We start from the raw sequence: 17,326 nt of genomic DNA, 5'->3' as shown, positions 1-17,326 counted from the left end.
ATAAAAATTCATTGCCATCAAAATAAAAATATTCAATCTTTAAAAAATGCCTTCACCATGTTCCTGTTCAACCCCTGTCTATCTGTTCAGAAGCACGTGTGCAACAGCATTTTGCTGCCATCACTTCTCAACCGCTGACTGCATGTAGTTCACTGGATACCAAGAAAAGGCCGCCAACTCTTTCGCTGGATTCACATGATTGGGAACGCCTGGTGCAAGCATGTCTGTGTTCTGTGTCGTTCTTTTTTTATTTCCCCTCTTGATGCTGCGTTCTCTAGCAATATCCTTTTTATCATAGAATAGGGTGATACTATTTTGAGGTTCATTTAATTGGCTCAATTGGACAAGCCTTATGCTAAATTTTATTTGTGTGTTTGTTGTTATTTTCGGATACTCACCCCTTTTAAAGAAAATTAGGATTGAAAATTCAAAAAACCTTTCAACAAGAATCACCCTACTACCCTAGTTCTACCGACCAGTGCTGCCAGCCAGATGCTGTCGTCGTACGGCACACGATTTCCGCCCATCGGACAGCTTCATCGCTCATATCTTCCTAGCAGTAGTCGTCGTCGGAACATACCGTTGCGGAGTGAAATTGAGGGCGTTTGTCTCATTTTTGCCCCATGACTGAACAAGGCGAACAGAATACGCTCGTACGGGGCCGATCCTGTGGTTGAAATATGAAGCGGTAAGGGAATGGGGTTACTTTGTAAAGTTAACCTGCCTATTTTTCAATAATTTTACTTTTCAATAATTTATGTTATTGTATAAAAGAACAACATTTCGCTCATTAAAAACAACCCTAATCCAAACCTTCATTGAGAAAGCGCTTACAACGTTCCACGAGGCATCTGAATGCTTTTCATTGCAAAACATCCGGCCGTTCCCCGTTGAGCTACTATCAAAGGTAAATTTTCCACCTGACATGGTATGCTCCCGTTGAAATTCCCTGCCTGGAATGTATGCAACAGCAGCAGCAGCAGCAGCACACGCCAATGCCGACATTCACCCGTTTCCGGAGCATTTCTAAGGCAGAGAAAAAAAAAGTTCCCAACATAGCTCAGCAAAACTCCGTCCGTGCTGGAAATAGTTGCTGGATTTACTACGGGGCTGTCCATGCTGGACATTTCAGGCTGATCAGAAAGGGGAAACTTTTCAAAACATTTCTATTTACATCTCAACGGACTCCGGAGAAAGTCCAGCTGGGTGTTCAGTAATACGGAACAAGTTGAGTCTATTGAGCTGATTGAAAACTACCTACTAGAGGTATATCCGAGGAGGTCGATCGGTGGGCGTGGTGGTGGTCGAGCATGGTATAATTAGAGTGTAACGTTATCATTTCGTTCACGGTTGTTTGCCTTACCCGGAACGATACATCGGGGCCGGTTTCCGCTGCGGAGTTCATGATGGACAGCAGCTTATGTTTTATGCATGATGGGTTACTCATTTGAATGAAGCAAACATGGTTCGAGTAGGTATTGTATGTTGAAAGTGTAGGTTTGTAGAAGGAACGTGTGAATAATAATCACTAATTGAATTTGACACAGATACTTGGAGCGATGATACTCAACCAGCAGCTGTATTTAATCAATTAATATAACGAGAAATTCGAAAACGTATGTCTTTGTTGGAATCCTTTAAATAAGAGAACGCTGCATTAAATCAGTTTGCCGAGCTTCATGGAAAACTCTCCATTCTTACCTGAGTTCATGTGAAACATTTTGCGCAAGAATGACGTCTTGCCACAATCGAATCAAGTTGTTCATCCTTCAGGATCATCCGCCACCGGCCGTCAGGGTCTGAGTTTGATTGCGAAATCGAATTTCTGTCGTTTCACCATAAATTACCCGGTTCGTCCAAACCGAGACATATAATCAATAGCTATGATTAAATATAAATACAGCTTCAGAAAAGAAACTCCCTCCTGCACACACACACACACACACGCACACGTCGTATCGTCTCAGAAGACTCTGAACAAATTTCTTGCTTCTTCTTCTCCATCGCTGTGACTTTCAGAGTCCTTGCTCGAAAGCAACACGGCGGAGTTTAGCAGTGTAGGGTTCTCCCCCCCCCCCCTCCCCCTTCGTGTTTATGTCCACGTGTACAAGCAACTTGTTCGGCATTATGAGAACGTGATTTATGTCATACGAGCTTTTATATCCACTTCACTGATGCTGGCTATCGGTTCGGCAAAGGTTGATCCTGCTGAAAATTGTGCAACTTTTTAACTGTCTAGAATCTTGAAATTTCGAATTCTTAAATTCTTCAATTCTTCAATTCTTCAAGTGTTCAATTCTTCAATTCTTCAATTCTTCAATTCTTCAATTCTTCAATTCTTCAATTTTTCAATTCTTCAATTCTTCAATTCTTCAATTCTTCAATTCTTCAATTCTTCAATTCTTCAATTCTTCAATTCTTCAATTCTTCAATTCTTCAATTCTTCAATTCTTCAATTCTTCAATTTTTCAATTATTCAATTTCCCAATTATTCAATTCAAACAAAAAACAAAAAACAAAAAAAAAACAATTTGATTTTGCATCGGAGCAACTCTCTACCAAAAAAATGGATTTTATTTGTATTTTTTTATTTGGCTCAAACTTTGTGAGGGCCTTCCCTATGACCAAATAAGCTATTTTGTGTCATTGGTTCACTCATACAAGTATGCATACAATTTTGGCAGCTATCCATACTAAAATGGTACGTAAATATTTAAACAGCTGTAACTTTTGATTGAATTTTCTGATCAATTTGGTGTCTTCGGCAAAGGTGTAGGTATTGTTGAGGACTTTTGAGAAAAAAAATAGACACGGGAAAAAAATTTGAAAATTTTTTAATCAACTTTTTTTTTCATTAAAACTCAATTTCCCAAAAATACCTAATATTTTGATTTTCGAGATTTTTGATATGTTTAAGGGAACAAAAACCCGCAACTTTAAGCCATAGAGAAGTATTGGCAAAAAATCTGCCGCCAAGTTCTGAATTTTTGATGAAAAAGTGATTTTTGGAAAAAATTATACCAAAAAAAAAATTTACCTCAATATTTTATAGTTTAGTTTTTTTATTGACACTTCACCATAATTTTGCATTCGTGTTCAATCTTTTAAAAATTTAATTTGCAATCGAAAAGTACTTTACAGCAGGGCTGTGGAGTCGGAGTCGGAGTCGGAGCCGGAGTCGGTGGAGTCGGGTCTTTTTGGGGACCTGGAGTCGGAGTTGGAGTCGGAGTCGTCAAAACTCGAGCAGCTGGAGTCGGAGTCGGAGCCGGAGTCGGCTAAATTTTAAGAGCTGGAGTCGGAGTCGGAGTCGGAGCCGAAGATTTCTGATAACCTGGAGTCGGAGTTATCTTAAATTCAACAAAAAATATGTTTTTTTATTGTGCAATTATCCTATGTAACAGCTTAATTTACAAAACATATTATATTTTTAATAGATTTACCAGATGCAATTATGTTTTTGAAGCTTTTTATTGTGATTGGAAAGCTCTAATTGTGTTATTACACTATAATCACTAAATGATAACCTCTTATCCAAGTATGTAGTATCACACTTTAAAAAAAATATAAAAAGATATTGGTTATGTAGTCAGACATATCTAATTGATTCTTGACTGCTTCCTTTTGCCTTTATTTATGTGCCTTTTAAATTCAAACTTGATCAAATTTCATCCAGTTCTTTCTGAAAAAAGTACACACACAGTCATTTTTTACCCCGATAGCGAATGTCTTGGAGGTTTTAAGTTAAATCATTTTTTAGGAAAAAAATTACGAGGTACATAAAAAGATTAAAAATAGTATTCACTGTTTTTGGAAATCGAAAAAGAGTCACTGACAGTTTAACTTTTGTTACAAATAATCAACGATAGTAACAATCTCTTACTTGGAACTCAACATGAGCATTTTGTTTATAACTGAGTAAAAGAAAATAATTGAAACTAACAAAAAATATCAAAAGAAGTTGCAACTAATTTTTAAATAATCATTGATTGTTGATATTGATGTTGATTTTAGGTAAACTATTTTGATATCGATGCAAATTATCGTTGAACAAATCTCAAGAATTCAGTACAAAAATGAACAAATAAAAAATTGTATAAAACAAAATTTATTTTTCAAATATTATAAAAAAAAATTAACAAATTATCAACTGGTACGAATTTCCTCATACTGTATATCCCACGCCAATATAACGGAAGGTGATTATCATTGTAAATCAATGTACCTTAAAAAATGGAATACTTGTGACCTAGAAAATATTTTACTTGTGGATATTTGTTTTTTATAATATTTTAAGTTTTTTCATATATTCTGATGGAGGCGCAAGATCATTCATAAAGCTTCGTTTTGGGTGAAGATTCACGAAGTATCTTGAGCCTCCTTTTGAAAGTATATAAAATTTTAAAATAAAATAAATTAAAAATTTCCAGGGTAAAATATTTTTTATGTCACCGATATTTGAAAATGACATCTTAAGCGTCCTTTCCACGAAGAAATTGTTTAGATACATTGATTTGCAATAATAATCTCCTTCAGCCATGGCGTGATGTCCATGTACGTCTTAAAAAAACAAAAAAAAAAATGTTTCGTCTAAAATTGTCATTTAAAAAACAAGGTGCCTGTCACTGTGCTTCTTATAAATGTCAGCCTGAAAGTGAGCAAATTGAATTGTAATGTCCAATAGATCGTTAAGGCCAGGTTTCTTTTAATTATGCATTCAAAAATAACAATTTAATATTTAAATTTATTAGCTTTGAAAAAAATATTTTCAAATTTGAGGTTTAGCAAATAAATTCAAATTTACTTACAAAACTTTTCTTCTCAAAATGCCTCTAAAACTGAAGATATTTTTTGATTTCTGTTTCCATAGCGTATAAAACATGTAAACTAGAAACTTTTTTTCCGTTTATTTACTTTACTTTAGCTTATTTTTCTTGAGAAAACATGACGCTTAGAGAGTATTTAAATAATCCTATTTTCATTGTTTAAAAAATAATTAACTAATAATAGTTAACTAACTTTTGAAACATTTAAAAATACGTGGAGTCAGAGTCGGAGTCGGAGCCAACCATTTGTTGAAAGCCGGAGCCGGAGTCGGAGTTGGAGTCGGCTAATCTGAGGAAGCTGGAGTTGGAGTCGGAGTCGGAGTCGTTTGAAATATGACCCGACTCCGCAGCCCTGCTTTACAGATTTTTTGATAAAGGGCTCCGTTTTCAAGATATAGACACCGAAAATTTGATCTTAGCGAAATATTTGTAGGTTTTCAATTTTTTTAAAAAGTGACCTTGAGTGACCATTTCTAAATTTTTTTTTTTTTTCAAAGAGTTCAGCAAAATTTGCTATAAAATTGTCTAAGAGACATTGAAGAGTGGACCTCGGGTTGTTGAGATAGAGCCGCTTTAAGAAAAAGAAACACGAAAATTGAAGTTTTCTTAATCTCACCAAAACAACCCACCATTTTCTAATGTCGATGTCTCAGTAACTAATGGTCCAATTTCCAATGTTAAAACATGTAACAATCGTAAAATTTTCCAATCTTTTTGAAAACAATATTTTGATTTTTTTTACCATTCTTCCCTATGGCTCAAAAGTTGCGGGGTTTTGTCCCCTAAAACATAACAAAAAAACTCGAAAATCAAAAAATACGTATTCTGGAAAATTAAGTTTTGTTAAAAAAATATTAATCAAAAAATCGACAATTTTGGCTTTTTTCGACACAGAAATTCATGCAAATAACAAATATATGGAAATGTGCGAAATCGTGTAGGATTACTTAATTACTTTAAAAATGTGATGGAAAGCGCAAACCTTTAAACTATCATTTTAAAACTCATCATATCATAAAAATATGTCCTAATTCACACCCAACCAAGCCTTCGCACTAAACCACTCTCACCCCCAACCCATGTTCGATTTCCCATTCATTCCAGGTAATGGACGACCGCTGGGAGAGCGAAGTGATCGAGTACGGGGCAATCAACATCACCGGCTTTCGGATAGTGGACACGAGCAAAAAGTACGTCAAGGAGTTCTTGGACAGCTGGAAGCGGCTGGACCCGGCCACGTCCCAGGGCGCCGGCAAGGAGCTCATTTCGGCGCAGGCCGCCCTCATGTACGACGCCGTGTTCGTGCTGGTCGAGGCGTTCTCGAAGATTGTGCGCAAAAAGCCGGACCAGTTCCGGGCGTACACGTCCCGCAGCCGGGGCCAGCAAGCGTTCAGCCTGCCGGCGAACGGGACGCGCACCATGGACTGCAACATGTCCAAGGGCTGGGTCACGCCGTGGGAGCACGGCGATAAAATCTCGCGATATCTGCGAAAGGTAAGCTCTTTGCTTTACATTGTTTTGAGAGGGGATTAAAAGGTGCAAACCTTTTGAAACCCCAGGCTGGTTCAACGTTCAAAGCACTTTCTCGTTAAAAATTGAAACTGCTCAACTCAGACGATTGGCGTTCAAATTCTGAACCAGCCTGATGTAGAGTCCTACAAACCTTGGTCCATCTCCAAGGCATTAACAGCTTTATGACATCGCCTCCACACACACACGGACACAAATCCGGATAAAAAATAAAGTACCTGGTCGGTCAGTCGTTCGGTGTCCCAGCAGCACTATCAGATTCCCGCTGTAGGACACCCAAGCACTGCAGAGATATGTCGCTGTCCGGAGTAGTGTTATTTATCTCACACACGACACCAAACAGCTCTCAGGTGTTGCCAACGCTGCTGTGCTGTGTCCTAACTTCCGTTCCGCTTGTCTTTTTTTTTTTTGCAGGTGGAAATCTCCGGCCTGACCGGGGACATAAGATTTAATGAAGACGGCAAACGGCAAAACTACACCCTGCACGTGGTCGAGATGACCGTCAACAGCGCGATGGTGAAGGTGGCTGAGTGGAGCGACGAGGCCGGCCTGACGCCGGTGATGGCCAAGTACACCCGGCTCAAGACGGACATGAACTACGAGCGCAACAAGACCTACATCGTGACGACCATCATCGAGGAGCCGTACATTATGCTGCGCCAGCCGGAACCGGGCGAGACGCTCGAGGGGAACGACCGCTTCGAGGGCTACTGCAAGGATCTGGCTGACCTGGTGGCGAAAAAGCTCGGCATCAACTGTGAGTGTGGGGTCGTGCAATGGGGCGGGGGGCGCAGGGTTACCTGAACGTAGTGGCACTTTCAAGGTCCATTGAACAAAATTACCTTTTTTTCTATTTGGGAGTTTTTGAAACCGCCTTGGATCAGGAGTATTTCAAAAAACTCAAAAAGCAAAATTTAACATTGTTTTTATGATACCTTTTTACAAAACTCCAGATTTATTCCAACGTTCAAAACATTCAAAATAAAAAGCTTGAAGTTAAATTAAAACAGTTCACACATCAGTGTGTATAACTATCAATACCTTAAACATATTAATTTATCAATATTAATCAATATTTTCTCACAATATTTTTTAACAATAGAAAAATAAGTATCCTAAAAAACAATCAAGGATTGTCCACTACAAATATTGTTGAAGTTTCTAAAATTTCTGGTCGAGAAGAGGATACCAAAAAAAATATTTTTCATTTATTTTTCATGCTAATTTACCAAAATATATCTGACAAAATTAAACAATCTTTTGTTTTTTAATTACAAAAATAGAATAATAAACGATTTAAACAGTCTTCAAAATAATTTCAAATCGATCCTACAAGATCCTTTCAAGGATAACTATTATTATGCTATTGACATAACATTGATTTTTCCTTTTTTTTAGGATAATTGAACAATATTAAAGAAGCTATTCTAAATTTAAATGAAATTCAAAATCCTGCCAAATATCGGATTTGCAGCAATTTTGGTCGAAATAAAGAGACCGATTTGATGTTATCTTACAGTTCATAAAATCAATGAAAAATCTGTGAGTTCGTGAGACTGTGACGTCACGCTAGACTATTTCTTGAATACTGAAAATTCAGTCCCAAAATATTTTTTAAAAAGGTTTAATGATTGATAAACCTTAGTCATTAATGAAACACAATACGAGGTTATAAGAAAAAAGATCTTTTGATAATTGATTTAACATGCTTAAATCATATTTTGAAAAAAATGAAAAAAAAATCCAAACGCAGCCTGTCAAAATAAAAAACTTTCTGGATTGAACTCCGAATAAAAAAAATCCTACATTTATAATTTGCTAAATTACATTCCAGAAAGGACCTTCTGAAAAATTAATCTAAGTTATGTTAATCAAGGCTCAATCAAACCAAAAAAACAGCCATCTCAGTCAAATAAAAATGGAGAATTTTAAAAATTTCCTATGAAAACTCAATTTTATCACTAACACCACTGTTTCAGCTACTGCCAGCGATAAAACGTCAAACCTTTTGCATTGCTCAATAACATCAATTTTCATGCAAAATCTATAGTTTTCATTAATTTGACTTTGTGACGTAAGCGCCATTACGAAGAAATGTATTTGAAATAAACCGCCGCAAAAATCACATTTTTTAGTGAAAAAATAAACACACGTATTAATGTAAGTAATATTTTTTCATTAAAAAACAGTGGTGTAAGTAATAAGATTGAGTTTTCATAAGACAAAACAACAAATTTAAAAGAAAAAAAAAGGTACAAAATCATCGTCAATTATTGTGGGTTATGAATAAGACTTTTTTTCATAAAATATGTACACGGGAAAAAAACAGATCGTTTAATAAACATTTTTGCTCAAAATGTTTAATTCCCAAAACACTCATTTAATTATTAATATTTTTTATTGGACTTCATTTCATATTTTTGAAGTATTGTCATACATTAACTTCAGATACCCTAGAAAAATATTTTTGAAAATTATACCTCCTGTTCCAGATTTTGCAGCATCTTAAAGATTTAAAATGGTGCAAAATCTTGTACAGGAAGTATAATTGCCGAAAATAAATTTTATAGGGTATCTGAAGTTTATGTATGACAATACTCCAAAAATATTGTTAAGGGTGTTAATTTTATCGGCAATCGAAGTTTTTAATTTAAAAGCTATAGCCATATTTAGATAAATTAAAAACTTTGTGGAAGAAAAAGCACTTCTGCAAATAAAATGCGAGAAAATTTAATAAAATTTTCATATTTTTACACTGTTGCTGATTGCTGGATACAACCTCTTATGTTCGTTTTTCAATGTTTAAAGAATAAACATTTTTTGATTTTTCTGCTTTACATAAAAAATGAAATAACAAGCCATGGTCTCAACATTAGAATGAAAATAGTAGTTTATGCAACAAGTTGCAAACAGAGGATTTTTACAGCACGAGTCGTACATTTATCCAACGAGGTTCACCGAGTTGGATAAATACGACGAGTGCTGAAAAAATCAAGTTTTGCAACGAGTTCCATACAACATTTTTTGCAATTTCAAAAAACACCCATTGAGTGAAATTTCAATAAATACAAATCGTTCGTCAATAAATCGTTTAATTCAAAAAAATGTTGAAAAGTGTTACTTTTCAGCATTTATTTTGAAAAGTGTTGCTATTCGATTCTGTTATTTTTGGTACAGAAAAGTAGGCTATTTCGTCGTTCAACAATGACAGGAAAAGTAAGTAGTTTCACGACGGAATTGCAAAAAAATGTTTTAAAGTGCATTTTACATCTGCTTAGTTGGTTTGCAATCATTAGTTTTCAAAATATCCAAAAATTGAATAGTTTTTTTTTTTCGCTGAAAAAAAACTTTTTCCGCAAAAATTTAAAATATTTTTCATCGATTCCAGACATGCAAAATGTGATTTTAAACGAAGGACAATGCATTTCTAATTGTTTACAGTTGGTTAGACTTCTATTTCCTTTAAAATTTTGAAATTTTTTGAAATTATATATTTTTTGCCCCCTCATTTTTGAGCCATTTTTCAATGGAGGGGCGACATAAACTTTGAAAAATATTTGCATCGGCCTAACTTTAAGTGATTAAATGCTTGCTAAAAAAATTTTTTTTTTTGTATAATGCCGTTGCAAATATTTTTTAAAGTTTATGTCCCTCGACTCTGACCATAGTCGAGGGGGGGACAATTTTTTTTTTTAATTTATGTTCCTCGACCTGACCATAGTCGAAAGGGGGGGGGGGGGCAAAAAAATAAAAAAAGTTAAAAATTTAAATAACAGGCCATGGTTTCAATAGTTGAATGAAAGAATTGTTTTGAAATGCATTACTCATCTATCCAGTTGTTTTGCAATCAAAAGTTTCCAAAATTTCTAAGTATTGACGAAAATTTTATTTTTGCGAGAAAAAAAGTTGTTTTTTTTTAAGTGAGCCCAAACATGCCTAATATGATTATCAATGTCTGCATTAGGGCATTTTAGATTATTTTCAGTTGATTAGCTTTCTATTTCCATTAAAATTTTCAAGTTTCTTGAAAAAAATATTTTTTGCCCCCTGATCTTCTAGAAGGTTGTTGGACATAACAAAAAAATTAAAACGCTTAAAAAAATCAGAGTTTTTTTCTTCTTTAAACTCAAATTATCTTAAATGTGGGTCTCGTGGCGCAGGGGTAGCGGCTTCGGCTGCCGATCCCGATGATGCTATGAGACGCGGGTTCGATTCCCGCCTTATCCACTGAGCTTCTATCGGATGGTGAAGTAAAACGTCGGTCCCGGTTTCTCCTGTCTCGTCAGAGGCGCTGGAGCAGAAATCCCACGTTAGAGGAAGGCCATGCCCCGGGGGGCGTAGTGCCAATAGTTTCGTTTTTTTTATCTTAATTTGAAAATGCCTCATTTTCATGGGAAAAGTGTAAGAAACTACCCTAGCAAAATTAGATAATTGTCTGAACACATATGCTTTTCCATGCAATTTTCCCGCAAAAACTTGATCTGCTCTCAGAAATGATCCAATGTGTCAATATAATTTTTTGGTCATATTCTAGGTTTCTATGAGTTTCATGATTACAGAGTAAAAAATATTCTAAATTTGGAAGCTGTAATTTTGGAACGTTGAATATAACCTCTTTTATGATATAATTTTACCTCATTTTAGACTGAAAATTGACATTATCCAGAAAAGTGGTAAAATTATACATTTCCAGAGGTAAAATTACACCTTTTTTTCTGACATAAAATATAAACCCCTTCCCAGATGTAATATTACCATGATTTTTTTTTTCTGTGTAGATCAAATTTTATATTTCTAAAATATTGATTTTTCATAGTTCGAAAACTTTTCGCAAACCCTTACCAAAATTTCACCCAAGCACCCCTGGAGGTCATACAATGGTGTACGAACTTGCAGATGTGTATACAGAGGATTGGTCCATGAAGCTGCCAAGTCCAAGCCCGGCCACAGGAGCACAAAACCCTCTTCCTCTTTTGGTTCCCAGACCGGGCGGTGTGATGTATGGTACCCTCGGTGTTTATTGTTATTTATACCTTTTTTCAGAAAGAGCAAAAGTTCCGGAATGGGGGGGGGGGGCTTCTGCAGTGTGATGTTTCTTTCTGTTGAGCAATTTTATGGCTAGTGGAATTTAATTTTCATTTCAGAAAAGATCCATTTAATGATGGCCGTTTCATAGCTGCACGGAGAAAAAAGAGTTCCCAAAATCGTGAACAATCGTTCATGAAAATGGGAACCTCGAACAAAGTGTTCAAATTCCATGGTACGATTTTGAAAAACGTACCATGAAATTTGAACACTTTGTTCGAGGTTCCCATTTTCATGAACGCTTGTTCACGATTTTGGGAACTCTTTTTTCTCCGTGTGGGCGCCGCCGCCGGATGCTACCTGTAATTTTTCAGCCGAATTCCCTCTCATTTCACACGGAGAGGCTTGGAACTTTTCCAAGATTTTCTTCAACGTTTTTCTTTTTTTTTAAGGCTAAGGCGCAATGAATGATGGCGGGCAATTTTGTCGGTTTATTTAGCTTTTGTGGTGTGTGTGGGCGGAATGGTCGTATTGCTTCTTCAGTTCAGCAAACGATTTCGCTGGAAGGATCTAATTTTGATGCATTGACGTCGCTTTCGGTTGAAAGCATCTGAATTGAATGTAGTGATTCCGGGAAAAGACGAATCAAACGGTATTTGGTCTTTGAGTCAGACAAAGCCAAGACCATTCCAATATAAGCTCCTCACGATTGTTCCAATTCTGTGTAGCAGCTCAAAAAGCGTATTCATGGCTTTGTCCGAATCAATTTAGGCTCACGGGCATATTTTGTTCATAGGTCTTCATCGATTTCATATTGAAAAATTCAATTTTGAAAAAAAATGCCCAATCTCAAGGCACTAGCAAACATAAATTACCTCCATTAGTTTAACTTATCATCGTGACCCAGTGGATAAAAGAAAACGCGGAAAACCACTCGGGTCAATTAAAAATTTCCCATTTTCCAGGCCGGGTACGGCAAACCGAAGCAAAACTACTCCCCCTTCTCCCCCCCTCTTCCTCCTTTGTTCACGTGAATGTGGTTTTGGTCACTGTGGTAATCTCGCTGTCAAACCACGACTAACTGGCGAACCCGCTCCGTGGCACTCGTGGTGGCCAGTTGTTGCAAATAACAGTGCACAACACAGTGTTGCATTTGGCGAGCTAGAGGCGAGTGATTTTGTGAAACCGTAGGGGGGAAGTACTTTGTACTGCAGGGTAAGCTTTGAATATTTTTTTTCAATTTTTTTTTATTTAGAACAATTTTCAATTTTTTACAGTTAATGTTTTTTTCCCTAACTTTACGCATAGTTATTATTAAGAGTTTAGAGTGTAATGTTATACAAAGTTGTCAAAAAGACAATTACAAAAATGTTGACGTTTAAAAATAAAGTTTGCAAGTTTTCTTTCCGAGTTTGGTCGTTGCAAATAATGTTTAAAATTTACGATTTAATAGGCATTTTGGAAACCAATGATTGCAAAACAACTGGACAGGTGCATAATGCATTTTTTAACACCTTTTTCATTCAAATGTTAAAATCGGGGATCGTAAATTCAATTTTTAAACTTTTTAATGTTTGCAAAAAAAACTTAAATCGAAAATTCAACAAAATTAAAAAAAAAGAATCAACCCTAACATGCTGAAAATGATTCTAATCGCAGGGGATTGCATTTTTAATTTGTTTTAGTTGATTACACTTTAATTTCTATTAAAAATTTAACCTTTTTAAAAAAAATTGCTTCCTTATTTTTCAAAAACGGAAGAGGGGTTTGGGAAGTTGCTATGTGAGTTGGCGGAGAATGACCCGATGAAATGAAATTTAACAAGAAATGACTCAGATAAATGAAAATAAAAAAAACTTGTATTTTAACCATTAGTTCATAAAAAAGTATAATAAAATGTCTAAGAAATATTTTTTTTTTAATTTCCTACACAGAAAAAATGATGGTAATATTCATCAGGAAATGGTGACGGATTTTGTGTCAAAAAAAAGTGTAATATTACATCAGGTATTGGTATCAGTTCCCGACATTTTGTGGGGTCCAGCGAAATATTACGTAAGAGGGTCTAGAGCAACTTTTTTTTGAAGATTTAATTTTATAGGAATTTTCTTCTGAAAAGTCGATAGAAATCGATGGGTTCATGTTCATATCCATCAAATTTTGTTATGAATGTGCCTCAAGAGACTCTAAATTACATATGAGCAAATTTGTACGAAATCGGTCTTTTTTTGGAATTTTAATTTTTGTATTTTTTAATCCGACTGAAACTTTTTTGGTACCTTCGGTATGCCCAAAAAAGCCACTTTGCATCATTAGATTCTCCATATAATTTTCCATACAAATTTGGCAGCTGTCCATTAGGGTGCCCAGAATATGGGACTTTTTTTCAAAACCTCGCTCCACAAGCTGAATATTGTTCCTTGAGCTATTTTAGAACTCTGGGCCAAATATGAGCAAAATCGGTCAACATTTACCCATTGATACTCGGAGGTGAAGTTTGTATGGGAAAAATCGAAAAAATGTATGGGAATCCCAAGTTTCTTACGGTTTGGTCTGCATGGTGCGCAACTACCATCCAAATATTCTCAAAAGTGAGATTCTTATCGGAAATTTAATGCTCTACAACTTTGTAGAACACACCAAAGCTGTAAAACTTGATCCTGAAAAGTTATTGGGAATTTAAAAAAGTCATTTTTGTATGAAAAAAGTTTTTTTCACCAACTTTAGGCTCGAGTATCAATGGGTTAAACTCATCCAATTCCGCTCAAAATTTACACAGATGCTTAAAAAAACCCAAAAAACCGTTTTCCGCTTGTGGAGCAGGGAGTCATTTTTTCTGGGCACCCTACTGTCCATACAAAACTGATGTATGAAAATTGAAAAATCTGTATCTTTTGGAGGAATTTTTTGATCGATTTGGTGTCTTTGGCAAAATTGTAGGTATGGATATGGACTACACTGAAATAAAATTATACACGGTAACAAATTTTTTGGTGATTTTTTATTTAACTTTTTGTCACTAAAACTTGATTTGCAAAAAAAAACTATTTTAATTTTTTTTTTATTTTTGTATATGTTTTAGAGGATATCAAATGCCAACTTTTCAGAAATTTCCAAGTTGTGCAAAAAATCTTTGACCGAATTATGAATTTTTTAATCAATACTGTTTTTTTTTTCAAAAAATCGAAATATTGCTCGTAAAAAATTTTCAACATCATTTTTCGATGTAAAATCTAATTTGCAATCAAAAAGTACTTTAGTGAAATTTAGATAAAGTGCACCATTTTCAAGTTAAATCCATTTTTAAGTGACTTTTTTGAAAATAATCGCAGTTTTTAGTTTTTTTTAAATTAGTGCACATGTTTGCTCCCTTTTGAAAAAAACATTTTTGGAAAGCTGAGAAAATTCTCTATATTTTGCTTTTTTGATCTTTGTTGATACGACCCTTAGTTGCTGAGATATTGCCATGCAAGTGTTTAAAAACAGAAAAATTGATGTTTTCTAAGTCTCACCCTAACAGCCCACTATTTTCTAATGTCGATATCTCAGCAACTAATAGTCCGATTTACAATGTTAAAATATGAAACATTCGTTAAATTTTCCGATTATTTCGAAAAAAATACTTTCAAAAATTTTAAATCAAGACTAACATTTCAAAAGGGCCAAAAATTAAAATCATAACTCGGCCTAAGATTTTTTGCACAACCTGGAAATTTCTGAAAATTTGGCATTTGATGTCCTCTAAAATATATAAAAAAAATTAAAAATAGTTTTTTTTTTGCAAATCAAGTTTTAGTGACAAAAAGTTAAATAAAAAATCACCAAAAAAATGTTTACCGTGTATTATTTTTTTTCAGTGTAGTCCATATCCATACCTACAACTTTCCCGAAGACACCAAAACGATCAAAAAATTTCTTCAAAAGATACAGATTTTTGAATTTTCATAAATCATTTTTGTATGGACAGCTGCCAAATTTGTAAGGAAATTCATATGGACAAACTAATGATGCAAAATGGCTTCTTTGGGCATACCGAAGCAACCAAAAAAGTTTCAGTCGGATAAAAAAATACAAAAAAATGGAATGACCGAAATCTGAGAGAACTGCTCATATTTGACCTCAAATCAAAAATTTTCAACCAAAATTTACCAGATTTCTAGCTTTCTTTGAAATATTCCCAAAATCCAAGCTGAAACCTCAAAACGACAAAATAATAACCTTTATTTGTAAAATTTGTCATGAAAATACAGCAACAGATTGCCCGGAAACAAATTCGAGCTTTAAACATTGCTAAACATAGAGTATTTCATTTAAAAGCTATTTATTACCCAAAAGGTTCCCAAAATTATTTTTTTAAATCCTCTGCCAAACAACATATTTTAAAACATATTCGAATCAATCACATTGTAGGGAACAGTTTTCTGAACAATTTCCGTAAGTAAAGTATTTTGATTTGAAGTAAATTATGTAATTTAGAGTCTTTGAGGCACATTCATAACAAACTTTGATGGATATGAACATGAACTCATCAATTTCTATCGACTTTTCTGAAGAAAAATCCTTAAAAATCGAAAAAAAAAACTTAAAAAAAAAATTGCTTTAGACCCCCCGACGAAATCTTTCGCCGGACCCCGCAAAATGTCGGGAAAGAGCCCTTCTTTCATGGTGCCAAATATCAGACTTGCCGAATTTTTTATCTTAAGTTTGTTCTAGGAAACACACCGTGCATAGTCTCAACATTTGAATTCAAAAAATGTTTTACAATGCATTTTAAATTAGTTTTCCAAAAAAGTAAGAAAAACTTTTTGCGATAATAAGAGTCGAAAATTTTCAAAAATTCAAAAGATGTTTAAATCAACCCAAACATGCTTAAAATGATTTCAAACACAGGGGAATGCATTTAAAATCAATTTCAACTGATTGCACTTAAATTTCCATTGAAATTTTGAAGTTTTTTAATCAAATATTTTGTTTGCCCCTGATTTTTCGGGCTTACTTCGAAGGGGGGGCCCGGGCAGACGGTCATAACAAAATTCATGCCATTTCAATAAAAAATACTGTTAAAATAACAAAAAGTGTTATGGAATATTCTTGCAAAATCCATTTTTGCATAAGAGTTTAATAACATTTTATGTTATCATAACAAAAATTGTTATTGGTCGAATATTGATTGAAAGCAAAAACAACTTAGGAATAACATTTTTTGTTATGGACAAATAACTGCAACTGTTATTGGGATGATCGGATTAGTTGTTAAAATAACAAAAAAGAATAACAAAGATTTGATCGAAGAATAACTCAAAATGTTATTAGTCTGTTATTACAATAACAGTCCAATAACAACAAATTCATAACGTCGAATAACAAATCTTGTTATAAATAATATAAAACGTTATTGGGCTAGTATTTTCAATTATCAAAAAATGTTATTCCTTCGTTATTTCCGTCTGCTCGGGGGATGATAAAAACTTTAAATAAAATATGTACCAGCCTAATTTAAATAACAAGCCATGGTCTTAACAAGTCAATGCAAAAAGTGTTTTAAAATGCATTTGTTCAGTTGTTTTGCAATCATAAGTTTTCAAAAAAATTAAGATTGAACGAAAACAAAAAAATACCCAAAAATAACTGTAAACACGCTAAAATGATTCTAAACGCAAAGGATGCATTCTGAATTCATTTCAACTGATTGCACTTCAATTTCCATTGAAATTTTGAAGTTGTTTGAAAAAATATTTTGTTTGTCCCCTGATTTTTCGGGAAAATAAGGAATATTTATTCGATTAATTTAATTTTAAAAAGTATCTATCATTCAAATCGCATTATTGTTAAGAGAATGATGTACAAATCTGCTTAAAGCAACCCAATCAACGGTCAACGCAAACAAAACCCAACACACCAACGAGTGCCTGCCTGTCGCATAAATCTAATTTAATGCGTTTTGTTCA

At 34.4% G+C, this 17,326-nt stretch overlaps 1 protein-coding gene across 2 annotated transcripts in view; it reads left to right on the top strand.

Moving 5' to 3' along the window:
• The window catches only part of LOC120412871 (glutamate receptor 1-like), a 306,882-nt gene that overhangs the window by 272,108 nt on the left and 17,448 nt on the right, over positions 1-17,326 (top strand). For both annotated transcript variants that reach the window (XM_039573502.2, XM_039573501.2), the window contains exons 5-6: positions 5,928-6,317; positions 6,768-7,110. In XM_039573502.2, coding sequence (XP_039429436.1) covers positions 5,928-6,317; positions 6,768-7,110 — 733 coding nt within the window. The remainder of the gene's footprint in view (positions 1-5,927; positions 6,318-6,767; positions 7,111-17,326) is intronic.

This window comes from Culex pipiens, chromosome 3 (genome assembly GCF_016801865.2).
Source record: "Culex pipiens pallens isolate TS chromosome 3, TS_CPP_V2, whole genome shotgun sequence".
Taxonomy (NCBI): Eukaryota; Metazoa; Arthropoda; class Insecta; order Diptera; family Culicidae; genus Culex; species Culex pipiens.
Note: the sequence above shows the minus strand (reverse complement) of the source record. Positions and strands in the feature narration are given on the sequence as shown.